The sequence below is a fragment of the Temnothorax curvispinosus genome, unplaced genomic scaffold, assembly GCF_003070985.1.
Source record: "Temnothorax curvispinosus isolate PA1 unplaced genomic scaffold, ASM307098v1 QBEX01001039.1, whole genome shotgun sequence".
In the NCBI taxonomy this organism is placed as follows: Eukaryota; Metazoa; Arthropoda; class Insecta; order Hymenoptera; family Formicidae; genus Temnothorax; species Temnothorax curvispinosus.
The window spans coordinates 4758-18380 of NW_020210819.1; the positions used below are offsets into that span (position 1 = coordinate 4758).

Sequence of the window (13623 nt, forward strand, 5' to 3'; positions counted from 1 at the left end):
GGGGGGGGGGGGGGGGGGGGGGTCGTCACTTTATCGGCGCAGGGTATTACAAAGGCGATGGGCGCCGTTCGGCTGCTGGAATTTTATCGGCGGCGCGCCGCGGGAGGATGGGGGTCCGCGTCCAACGGCCACGTCGGTCCGCGTGACGTCACACGGCTCGCCCGCGTCTCGTTCGCGTTGTCTTTCCCTCAGCGCGGTCTCTCTCTCGCTCCCGTTCTTTTGTCTCTCCCCCGTTCGCGCGCGTCTTTTCGTTGGCGTTCTCTTTTCCTCGCGCGGATTTAACTTAATAATTATTATTATTATACTTAATAATAGTGAAGAAAGCGGAAAAATAAATAATAAATGATATATAGAATTAAGCATAAAAAATATTTATTCATAAAACTTTAAAAAAATTTTTTAAAAATTACCACACCTCTTCCTCTTCAACGTCAAACTCATTTTGCATATCAAATAATCTTCGTAATTGGAAGATATCTTCATCTCCTAAAACGTCCCAGATTTCCTCATTATATTCGGAATCCACTCTTCGAAACCAGCGTACCAAACGCTGACGGTGAATATTGATAAATCCCCGAATTCGGATTTCATCGAAATATATAAAACGCTAAAAAAGAATTTAAAAAAATTAAAAAAAAGTTTAAAAAATTGAAAAAAAATTAAAATCTTTGAAAAAATATTAAACACACCTGTCTGTGAGGGATCCGAACCCTCACCATATTATAAAGGCGGACCTCGCGCACCGGCACGTTGTCGACCCATATCCACTGTAACGCGTTAACAGAAAATGGTTAATTTTTTAAAAAATATATAATATACAATTATGTATTGTTGCGTGCATGCCGCCCGGTATGCTTTTTCAAAAAAATGTTACGACAGTGACTCTCTCAGACACTTATTCACACTCGCGCACTCACGAAAATAACGACGATTTAAACGATCGTCGTGACGAACTGCACGCTTCAGCTTGGAGTTCGAAAAGCATACCGGGCGACACGCACGCAACGGTATTAAGTATACATACTCTTACTGCGGGGTATTCGATTACTATGCATTGTTCGATTACGTGATATCTTCGTTCCATTTCATCTCGTTCCTCTTCTTCTCGGTCCATTTCAAACAAGAAAGTAAAAAAACAATCACAAAGGCGTCACTAATCCTCGAAAAAAATATTTTCGGGCGAAACACGTTCAAGCAGGCTCACGGCTACGATGAGACTGAAGTCGCCAGAGAAAAAAATATAATGGCGGTGTATAAAACTGATAGTCGTAAGACAAAATATGTTTCGCACTACAAAGGCGAGCGCCGAGGTCCGCCGGAACATCGCGGCACCTCGCTTCTATGTTATGATATGCGATAATGAAATCGTGCAACCGATGCTCCAGCGGACGTCGCATATACGGCTCGAATAGAAATGCGCGCGAAGAAAATATAATATGATTTATACTTAAAAAAACAATCCATCTACGCAGTACGTGAAAAAAACAAAGGAAGAAATGACGTCATCGGGACGATGATCGACCCGATAATGCATCGAACCTGTAGGGACATGTTCGTCGTGAGCAAATGTTTTCTAGGAAAAGGAGGGTGTTATCGTGTAGATTAAACAATTTTGCGCTATTTTTTACGACGCAGTACGCGAGACAAAGGAAGAAATGATCTATCAATTGGAGCGAGAGAGAGGGCAAAGGTATATATAATGAGGGATGAAGCGCATCGAGCCGCATTAGCATACGATTTGAGAGTGATACATCGGTTGCGACGTGAACATTATTTTTTTATAACATTGAGCAAGAAGAAATGGCATGTAATCGCCCATGGACACCGGACTATAAAATTGACATCGATGAAATCGAAGAAAGTAGTGACTTTATATACTTCAATTATTTTTTTTATAATGAAGCTTTATTAGATGATATCGCCAAAGCTTTGCGTGAAGAAGATCAAGGAGGAAAATCGACGAATGTGCAACGAAACTCACTAGCGCACTTTGTTCGCGATCGCGAACTCGGGATACGAGGAACCGATAAACGCATTGTTCATAGACAAGGAGTTGTTATCAAGGATTTTGGATATAATAATAACTATTACGGTAGCTCAAAATGGAGAATGTACATACAGACGCGGAACGAGGATAAAGCTCATACAGCTTCATCTGTGACAAAACCCTTTCCTTTTACAATAAACCTGACTTTAGGTCCGAGTATAAGGAGTGTCACTATTGGAAAGTGGCAATGGGAAATTTGTCAAAGTTTTGGTTGGTATGATGGTGATGAACAATATGTGTCTGCAACGCTATTACCATATAAACCATTGATATCTAATGAAGTATCGCTATTGGGCGACTACAGTTGTCGACTTCGTGGTGATGAACAACCTGAATAGGATGAACAACCTAAATCTGAGTAGATAAAACATGGATCAATTCGAGCAAACCGAACGCGATCTATTGGAGCTGTCCGACCAAGTAGCTACCGTGGATGAATTTTTCACATGGGCGCTGCAATGCGCGGAATTCGTCGAGCAGCTCGAGACACGCTGTAGTGCCAAACGTCAGCGGCTCTCCGACAATCCAACGATCGGGCAGAGGCAATCGTTGGTTGCCCGAATCGCGCGACTCGAGGGTGTGAAGTTGCGATTGGAAAGACAATTTATCCATAGCGGTGGTGATTATGCGAACGCCGGTACCAGTGGCAACACGCGCGCGACAGAACTCGTATGGCGAGAAATCGACGCCGGGTTCAAAAAGCGTATAATGACCGGTGCGGTAATTAATACAGACCATATAGAACCGCGACAGTTTTTGGAAGACGCCTGCAGCGTCGTGTGCAAGCGAGTGCGAGACAGTATAAAAACACATAACTGTGTCAAAGCGAACACCGCGTTCAACGGGGAGTTTGTGGCGGGTGATAAACGTGCCAATAAGAGTATATGTACAAATAACATAGAACTCTGCGGTACATCGCACTTGCGCGAGTGGTACGAGCTACACGTTATCGAGCCCACATTAGCGAAACTCGAGGAGTTCCAGGAACGCGACAGTGGTTGGGCGTTGACTCGAATCCTCAATTTGACGGTGAGCGTCAACAAGTACAATCCTTTGCGCGCGGGGTGTTACTTGGAATTGCCTAAAGACATTAAATTGAAGCATGCGGTGATCAATGTGCGATCAATGGACAATGCATGTTTTGCGTGGGCCGTGACGGCTGCTTTGCATCCAGCCGAAAGAAATTCAGATCGGGAATCATCATACCCGCATTATTCAACGGTACTGAATCTACGAGACATTGAGTTCCCAATGACGTTGAGGCAAATTAAACAGTTCGAACGACTCAACGATATATCCGTCAATGTCTATATCATCGAGGGACAGAAGACTTCAAACGTTCTCCCGATGCGGCTTACCGACCGCACGATTGATAAATAGTTATTTGTGTAACAAGTGAGGTAAGATAAAAATTCCCGGGTGCGGTAACCGCGGTTTACACACGGCTTACACTCCCTATTTTATGTTGCAAGTGCCTGGAAAGTGGTCTATCACGCACGCGTAGCGTGCGTAATAGGGCACTTTCCATGCACGTGTTGCATAAAAACATGTGAATCTGCTGTACATGCAGGACCCACGAGACGACAATGTTGGACATTTCGCGTGGATTAAACATCTATCCCGCCTCGTGAGCTCACAAATTAATAAACATGGACATACAAAGTACTTTTGCGATCGGTAAGTACTTATACTTTTATTAATAATATATATCATTTTATATTTTTTGTAAAAAAATTTATAATATTTGTGTTTCATTTTTGCAGATGTCTTCACTACTTTAGTTCGAGCATGAAATTGGAAGCCCACACCGTGGAATGTCGAAAAGTAAACAAATGCGCAATCCGACTACCGAGCGAGGACAACAAGTGGCTCAGCTTCAAGAACCACAGCAGGAAAGAGCGACTTCCTTTCGTGGTGTACGCCGATCTGGAGTGCGTGCTGCAGAAGACACAACCGGATACGGAACACGCGTCATACGCCTACCAACATCATCGGGTATGTAGTATAGCATACTACGTACAGTGTTCGTACGACGAAACGTTATCGACATATCGATTTCGTCGCGATAACGACTGTGTCGCGTGGTTCGTCGAGGAACTCAACGGATTGGCGCATCGCGTAAAAAACATCTTGTCCGACATTGTATGCATGGTAGACCTAACGCGAGACGAGTGGGAGACATTTCACAGCGCGACGAAATGTCATATATGCGAACAACAATTCGCGCCTGATGATAATAAAGTGCGCGATCATTGCCACCTGACCGGGCGGTACAGAGGTCCAGCACACTCGACGTGCAATCTGAATTATAAGAATTCTCACTTCATCCCAGTAATATTTCACAATCTGTCGAGCTATGACGCGCACTTTATTATCAAGGAGATAGCTGCCGCGTTCGAAGGCACGATCGATGTACTGCCTATAACAAAGGAAAAGTACATCTCATTTACTAAACACGTGAAAGACACCGCGGAAACATCTGATTCGCGAAACGATATACAGTTAAGATTTATCGACTCGTACAAATTTCTTAGCGCGAGTCTCGCAAAATTGGCATCCTTCCTAGATAATGATAAATTAAAAATTATACGTTCAAAATTTTCCGCGTTATCCGACAACGATTTCAAATTATTGACGCGAAAAGGTGTCTTTCCATACGAATACGTGGACAGCGTCGAAAAGCTGGAGGATACGTGTTTACCGCCGCGCGATTCATTTTACAGTTCCTTGACCGGTGAAACCGTATCCGAGAGCGATTACGCGCACGCCGCGAACGTATGGCAGCGATTCTCCGTTCGAACCCTGGGCGAATACAGCGATCTATACCTGAAAACCGATGTCTTGCTGTTGGCCGACGTGTTTGAAAATTTCCGCGACAGCTGCGTCGCGAGTTACGGACTTGATCCCGCGTACTACTACACTTTACCAGGCTTTACGTGGGACGCCATGTTGAAACATACGCGTATCAATTTTGAACTGCTGACCGACGTTGACATGGTCATGTTTGTCGAACGTGGTATTCGTGGCGGGCTGAGTCAATGTTCCGGCAGATACGCGAAGGCCAACAACAAGTATATGGAGTCGTACGATTCATCGAAACCGTCGTCGTACCTAATGTACTTCGATGTCAACAACTTGTACGGCTGGGCGATGTGTAAGCCACTGCCCTACGCGGAGTTTCGATGGGTCGAAGACGCGTCAAATTTCGGCGTTAACGCGATCGCTTTGGATTCTCCTACGGGCTATATTTTCGAGGTCGATCTCGAGTATCCGCAGGATAAACATGACGCGCACGCTGACCTACCGTTCTGTCCGATGCGCGATAAACCGCCCGGCAAACGGCAGGACAAACTTCTCGCCACACTGCACGATAAGGAGCGTTACGTCATCCATTATCGCAATCTGCAACAGTGCATGCGTCATGGCCTTCGCGTCACTAAAATACATCGCGTATTGCAATTCGCTCAATCTGAGTGGCTCCGTTCTTACATCGAACTCAATACAAAATTCAGGACACAGGCAAAAAATGAGATCGAAAAAACATTATATAAATTAATGAATAACGCTGTTTTTGGAAAAACAATGGAGAATGTACGAAACCACGTCGATGTAAAATTAGTGACGACGTGGAAGGGTAGATACGGCGCGGAAGCAATGATCGCGCGACCGAATTTCCACAGCAGTAGCGTGTTTTCTGAAAATCTGGTAGCCATCGAACTTCGCAAACTCGAGGTGAAATTCGACAAACCGATCTACGTCGGCATGTGCATTCTCGACTTGTCAAAGGTGTGCCTGTACGAATTTCACCACGAATACATGTCTCCCCTGTACCGCGACTCGTGTAGAATCATGTATACCGACACGGACAGTTTGATTTATCATATCAAGTGCGACGACGCGTACGAGAAATAGAATACGCGTACGAGAAACATGATATAGCCCGGTTCGACACAAGTGACTATGCGGTAGATAACGCTTATGATATGCCTCTCGTCAATAAAAAAGTGCCGGGCCTGATGAAGGATGAAAACAATGGGGCCATTATGACCGAATTCGTTGGACTTAGGGCGAAAATGTACGCCTTGCGAGTCGATGGCAAAAAAGTTTGTAAAAAAGCGAAAGGTGTCAAAAGTAACGTCATCGCGCGCACCATCACATTCGACGACTACACGCGATGTTTGAACGATGAGATCGAAATGACTCGACGGCAATCCTGTATACGATCGAAGTTGCACGAGGTGTACACCGTGTCCGAAACAAAAATTGCTCTGAGTCCGTACGACGATAAGCGATACGTTATACCAGATTCGACCGATACGTTACCGTGGGGACATTACCGAATACCTTTGTAACGTACGCATGTATGTATGCATGTATGTAACAGTATAACGTATGCAGTAGTATATGTATGTAATAGTATAACGTAACGTATTGTGAGTATTATATTACAGTATTGGAATGAATATTAATAAAGATATGACACATGTGTATTTCATATTTTTTACGTACTTTATATGTATTTCATATTTTCAAACATTTTACATGTATTACATATTGCATTTTTATGTTAAGAATAAAATACAGTTTGCACGAATTAAATCAAATTGTCCTTGTGTATCCATGAGTTGTGTGATCCATCGAATCCCAGCCATTTCACGTAAACCTCGTCGCCCCTCCTGCGCAGTACTTTCTCCACGAGATACACGTTAGGATAAGTCGCGCGATGCAACTCGTACTCGTAGAACGCTCCAGCGACGGATTTTCCACGATAGTCCTCGAGTAGGTAGGTTACGGGAATGGTATGCTGCACTTTAACGATCTTAAACACCTCGGTGGTCCAATTCGGCGTGTAACCCTTCTCGAAAATTGTCTTGTATTTGCTGACGCGTACCGAGTCGCCCGTTTTAAACTTTGCCGGGCCCGCGATCTTTATCGCGCTGTACACCGTAGCCAAGAGTCTTTCGGCGATCGCGGGGGTAACGTCGACGGGTCGCATGCCGATCGTTCGATGCTTGCGCGCGTTGTAATCCGACACGAGTCGCGATAACGCGTCGACCCACTTGTAAGTTCCATTGAGCGTAAACATTTTCCACATATTGTTTTTTAACGTGCGATTGAATCGCTCGACGACCGACGCCTTCATCACCGAATACGTGGAATAATGATTTATACCGTGTTTTCTCACGAGACGTTGCACGTCGGTGTTGTAAAATTCCTTCCCTATGTCGGTTTGTAGATTACTAGGGCACCTCCCGCTATCTCGAATTATCTCAGCGATAGCGTCAGCTGTCTCACTGCCACCTTTACCCTTGAGCGGCACGGCCCAGGCGTACTTGCTCAACACATCGATGACGGTGAGTATGTAGTGGTAGCCTCCGTTGAAACGCGAGTACGGACGCATCTCGACGATATCAGCCTGCCACAGGTCGTCGTACCCTCGCACTATGACGTGTCTGCGGGGAAAATTTCTTCTCGCCGGTGCGTGCAATTCGTCCACCAACCGTCGCTTTTCGATATTTTTATCCACATCGGTCGATTTTAACGGTCTCATGTTTCGTTGTCGCCGTTTCTGCTTCTAATGCATCGTTCGTAGCAGTTTCTGAACAGTTCATAACCGCTTCTGAACAGTTCGTAACTGCTTCTGAACCATTCGTGAATCGTTCGTTGTCGTTCGTCGTCGTCAGTTAACTGCTTCTTACCACTCATCGTCGTCGTCGTCGTCGACGTTCTCTAGCCGTTTGTAGCCTTTCCTGTCTCCGCGTAGTTCGCAGCTGTTTCTAAACCGCTCGTAATCGTTTTTAAGCTGTTTTTGAACCGTTCGACAACCGTTCTCGAACCGTTGAACAGCCGTCCGACAACCGTTCTCGAATCGTTCGTTGCTGTTCCTCGCCGTCGTTAATGAACCGTTGCTTCTCTTCACTCGTCGCCTTTCGATAGTCGTTTCTGTTGAACCGTTTGTCCATTGTTGTTCGTTGTCGCGTCTGATTCAACGATATTCGCACGTCGAAGCTTGTTTATCGCAGTCCGTAACGCTTGCACATCTTGCTCGAACGCAGTCAGCTTCTCGTCTGATTCTTTTCGTTGATTGCTCAACATTTTAAAGAATTGATCAACGTACAGTTTGTTAACCGCGTCACCGTCAGTCTCAGGTTGCGCTACGCGACGAATCTTGCGCGACCTTGCGTCAAAGTCCGTGGCGGTGCGACACAGAGCGTTATTGCGCACGAAATTTCTCATTAATCCGCTCCACCGATGATACGAAATGGCATTCGTCGCGTCTCCGCTGTGCTCGAACAATCCAAATTTGTTGATCGGCATTTCGACGCTGATTGAACGGATCGCTGTCGCACCGTTTAATTTATAATAAGCCCGGCTTCGCGAAGTTCCTCGATGATCGACATGATCTCGTTGTCGTGGGCATTGTTGCCAGCTTGACGCGAAGCGTCGAGCAATCGCAGACGATCCACCAGCTCGTTGGGGTCATCCCAGTGCACGTAGTCGATCTTATTGTCGGTTAGCGTCATCGCGCGAGGCGCGAATAATCCTTTTCCGGATTTTTTCTTTTTGGATCCGGTCGACATCAACGGTGCGATTACCTGTGTATACTTGTATCCCACGTTGCCCTTTAGTCGCTTGTTAGGATCGTGTTGGAATTTATGAGCACTCGTTGCCAACAGTATGCTCTTGTATTTTTGCATATCGTCTTCCGTGTAGATATCGTCGTCGGGCATTCTCTTGAAGATCAACTCGTAAATACCGGGTGTGCCGGCGTATCGTACGCCGTCGATATAAATGTTATCCGCTTTGTCCACGTCAAAACGTTTATTACCGAGCATCAATTCATTATTGCCGAGATAAACGCCGTATGTGGTGTCTATCGTTGGAGAGGCGCCCAAAACAGACGCGATGTAAATTCGGCTCAGTGGACCCAGGTGATCTTCCAACGATTCTATAAACCATTGTCGACCCTTCGACGTTTGCAACCGTTTATGAACGGTTTTCCTGATCGAGTCGTCCGTGGTTTCGAAAACATTCGCGGTTTCAAGAAATTCGGGACTTGTACGTTGCACGGTTTGCGTCGGTGTAAAGGTTATCGGTGTAGAGGTTATCGGTAGTACTGTCGATTGATTAGATTTACGCGTCAATGAAAGATCCGACCATGAGTCTAATCGTTTCTTCTTTCTCTTCGGTGTAGCATCCTCCTCCTCCTGCCCGCGCTGTTGAACGGATAGCGGTTCGATTTTCGCGTCAGCGTCGCTCTCCGTCGGCTCCTCTTTTTTCACCGCGATCAAGCTCGAGTTGTCAACGATCTTTTTCAACGGCCCGATGAGAGGTTTAAAGTGCGTGTCCAACTCAATGTCCTTCTCGATCTTACCGGTCTTCAAAGCGCGAAGTTTTTTGCGAATCGAATCACTCGTCTTCGCAATCTCTTTTACGACCTTCTCGCGTTCGCGAATATTCTCGCTCCCGTCGATCGCGGCCATCGCGGAAAAAGCAGAGTGTCGATTTCTCTCTGTAACGCTAACGTTTCACCTCCGACGAGGTATCGGCAACGACTGATCGCTTTTACGGTATCGCGAACACGTTAAATCCTTTTCTGTATCGACCGTTCGAAAGCGCGCTGTCCTTGTCTATCACTACGAATCCATACTTTTGTTGCCAACAATCGTGACACAACGCGCAAAATTCATCGTACGACATGTCGGTATTCACGTGATCGTTGTACACGTGTTTCAAATTGGTACCATCCTGTTTGAACAGGATCAGCAGATTCGCGTTGTCGCGTATCAGATGTTTAGGTATTCTCGCGTACGTCTGACAGAGATAGAAGAAGTCGACACTCGAGTGCCTGCCCATTGAGAAATACTCTCTCACAGAGTCTTGCTTATCGCACGCTACGTCATCGAAGACGAAGATCGAGTTTGGACGCGCGTCGCTCGGTGGAATGACGTCACTGTTATTGGAGAACGTAAAGTAGCCGATTTCGTCGATCGATGTCAACAAATTCTCCAAATATCGATATTTCGGCTGTTGCAACGATTTCGAGTATACGTACACGTTTTCGAAACGTACGCCGTGCGGACTTTCCAGCAAGCTTATCAAGATGTTGGTTTTACCGCAATTCGAGGGGCCGCAAATGATCGCGCGTATAGTAGTCGGTAACATCGTACCGTGCTTGCGTTTCTCCACGTTGCCTCCCATCGACCGTGATCTGTCGTCGCAATTCGTCACGCGAATCGCCAACGGTTGTCGCACGAATCTCATTTTTTTTCCACACTGTTGACTTTCTGGCTGACTCGAACGTCTATTTATAGGCGAGCGGAACCGCGAATCGCTCAGTAGCAAAAATGTTCGTCCTACTGTCGAGACCTTCTGATATTCGCGACTTGAGCGCCGAACAGCTGCAATTTGTGCCGAAAGCCGTTCTGTTGCAAACGTGCGGCAATCACGTCCACTACGTGTGGGACAAGCTTCCGGAACATATAAAGGCGGATTTGGAGGTTCAAGCATATCGTCGCTGTTACGAACATTACAATCAACCGTGGCAGCGAACGCACATCGATGGTCCCGCGCCATTGATAAAGGATTGCGGCGAATGTCAACGAAAAAAATAAAAACAGGTAGAGGCCTGTTTAATCGCGCGATAGGTGCACTTTCGTTCGAACTGCACATTCCCGGCTATCAGTATTGCGGTCCGGGAACTCGTTTGCGAGAACGATTGGCTAGAGGCGATCAAGGTATTAATCCATTGGACGCGGCGTGTCGCGAGCACGACATAGCCTATTCGCGTAACCGCGATCTCACCGAGAGACACGCGGCGGACGAGATACTCGCTGCGGAAGCGCGAAAACGCATTACCGCGAGAGATTCGACTCTCGGGGAGAGAGCTGCCGCTACAGCCGTCTGGGCGACCATGAAGGCTAAGACGAAGCTCGGAATGGGCTTGAAAACGAAAAAATCGAAAACGGTGAAGAAAAAAAATCTAATGAAAAAACGGATACTTCCGACAGCGAAACGAGGCGGTGTATTGCCGATTCTACCGTTGTTGGGAGTTCTCGGTTCTCTGGCCGGCGGAGCGGCGGGAGTCGTAAAGGCCGTGAACGATAACAAAGCCGCGCGGCGTCAGCTGGAAGAGATGCAACGTCACAATCGCGCCGTGGAAGGTCACGGACTTTATCTCGCTCCGTACAAATATGGACGAGGACTGTATCTCGGCCCGCACAAACGCGGGCGAGGAGTAGCGTCGAAAATAAAAAAAAAAACGTTAAAAAGACGTTAAATATGCCCGCGGGTATTACGACTAACGTACAATTGAATCGACTGGCAAGGCGTATGCGCGTACCGTTTTTCAGAGGTGTCTTCATGCGTGATTCGTTACCGATCGGCGGTGTACGTCGAAACGAGAGCGGTATCGTGAATTTGGACGATGCAGCGGGTCCCGGTACTCATTGGGTAGCGTACGCGAAGAGGGAAGATCGAGTCGTATATTTCGACAGTTTCGGCAATCTTCGACCGCCGAAAGAATTGGTGCGATATTTCGGGCCGAGCGTGACGAAGATCGAGTACAATTGCACGTCTTATCAGCGATACGATCAGAACATCTGTGGACAATTGTGCCTGCGATTTCTCCGGACGATCGACGCTAATTTAAAGCCTGACAGTGCGCCGTGGTGACTCAGTATTTGTTAACGATTTCCGCCGACATGTCTATAACGTTCACGCTGACTGGGAAGAGCAGCATCCTCGCGGAGCACTATTTTCCCGCCGTGGATCTGAGCGACGGTGACTACGAGCTCGGTCTAACGTGTTTCGAGACTTATCACACGATTTCGAACGTGAATTCTTCGAACAATAAATTTTATTTCGACGAGGATGACACGGAAATTATGATTCCCGAGGGATCGTACGAGATACGAGCCATACATGAGTTTTTGAAACGCGAAATTTCACGAAAACGCCCGCGACGCGTAAATCGTTCCAACAATGATCGTACGTCGGTCGCGAATATCGCGCGAGAGGCGACCGCTCGCGCGAACAGCTACGAAGACGAGGCCGCGGAATACCCAATAGTGCTCCGCGCAAATTACAATACGATGAAGAGCGAGATCAAGTGCGCTTTCAAAGTGAACTTTAACAAACCGAACAACGTTGGATCGCTGCTGGGATTCTCGTCGAAGCGTATATTGCAGCCGGGACAGTGGCACGAATCGGACGCGTCGATTAATATTATCAACGTAAACATTATCCGCGTGGAGTGTAACGTGACCGCGGGTGCGTACAGCAACGGCAAACGTGTTCACACGATACACGAATTTTCACCGAGCGTACCACCGGGATATAAGATATCGGAAACGCCGGCGCAGATCATTTACCTGCCAATCATCGCGCGAAGCGTTACGGATCTAACGATACGCGTCACGGATCAAGACGGACGATTGCTCGATTTTCGCGGAGAAGAGATCACCGTCAGATTGCACGTACGGCGGCGAGAGCGATAACGCGCCAGTGTATGCGTGAGCGTGAGTGTACGCGCGACACATGAGATGCTAGTGTTGAACGACTCGGAGCACGCGACAGATAACAGTAATATCTTTACGGCTGCACCGATCGACGATATCGTCAAGTCGACATTCGGTGGCGTTAAACAAGCGACGAGAAAGAAGCTCAACGCGTCGAACGTTAAGTTTTTACAATCTCTGGGATTTGCGGTGCGAAACATCTGAACGATGACTGAAATTCTCAACATCGGAAGCGAGCCGGTCTTTGACGATCGCATCGTCAAGATCGAGACTCACACGTACAACACAACGTTTGATTATAGCGACGAGATACGAATACCCATACAACAGCAGGATTTGTATACGTTGCCGTGCGAAAGTTTTCTTTACATCGAACGAACATTGACGGTGACCAGAGCAGCCGACCAAGTCGATAATGTGGTATTGCGTACTAATTGCGTCGCGTTTATGTTCGATGAGATTCGATACGAGCTCGACGGTATGGAGATTGATCGTTGCAGAAACGTAGGAATAACCAGCACGCTCAAGAACTACGTTACGGTATCGTCCGACAGAAGCGTGATCCTGCGAAACGCGGGCTGGGAACCACATAATAATCCGAACGGATATTTCAATTTCTGCGTACCGCTCAACTTGTTACTGGGATTTTGCGAGGATTACAAACGCGTGGTGATCAACGCTCGTCACGAATTGATCTTGATACGAGCGCGCAACGACAACAATTCCCTGGTGGGAAGTCTCGCGTTGGAGCCTACTATCAAAATACTCAAGATACAATGGCGAATGCCTCACGTGGTATTGAACGAGATCAACAAGCTGTCGATGCTGCGCGCCTTGGAAGACGGACGGTATCTAAGTATGGGTTTCCGTTCGTGGGATCTGTACGAGTATCCCCTATTGCAGAACACGACCAAGCACTCGTGGGCCATTAAGACCGCGACTCAGCTCGAGAAACCGCGATACGTCGTCTTCGCTCTGCAGACGGGTCGGAAGAATGTCATGTCCGCCGACACAAGCCGATTCGACGACTGCAACTTGACCAACGTAAAACTCTAT

General features: G+C 47.0%; 2 protein-coding genes across 2 annotated transcripts; both read left to right on the top strand.

Annotated features, from left to right (window-relative positions):
• The first annotated feature begins 3538 nt into the window (after window positions 1-3538).
• LOC112459611 (DNA polymerase-like) lies at window positions 3539-5983 on the top strand. Its single transcript, XM_025023788.1, has 2 exons — window positions 3539-3724; window positions 3811-5983. The coding sequence occupies exons 1-2, from the start codon at window positions 3612-3614 to the stop codon at window positions 5957-5959; spliced, it is 2262 nt and encodes a 753-aa protein (XP_024879556.1). The 5' UTR covers window positions 3539-3611; the 3' UTR covers window positions 5960-5983.
• Window positions 5984-12774: 6791 nt separating this feature from the next.
• LOC112459626 lies at window positions 12775-13611 on the top strand (the record flags this gene model as incomplete). The annotated part of the gene is made up of 1 exon (XM_025023813.1): window positions 12775-13611. A coding segment is annotated over exon 1 (837 nt), but the record flags the coding sequence as incomplete, so codon positions are not given.
• Window positions 13612-13623: the final 12 nt, after the last annotated feature.

What these genes read in the sequence shown, in the direction of transcription:
- LOC112459611 (XM_025023788.1), top strand. Translation starts at nt 3,612, where the DNA reads ATGCAGGACCCACGAGACGACAATGTTGGACATTTCGCGTGGATTAAA. An exon ending in ACAAAGTACTTTTGCGATCG is followed by an intron (nt 3,725 to 3,810) that starts GTAAGTACTTAT and finishes TCATTTTTGCAG; the next exon opens with ATGTCTTCACTACTTTAGTT.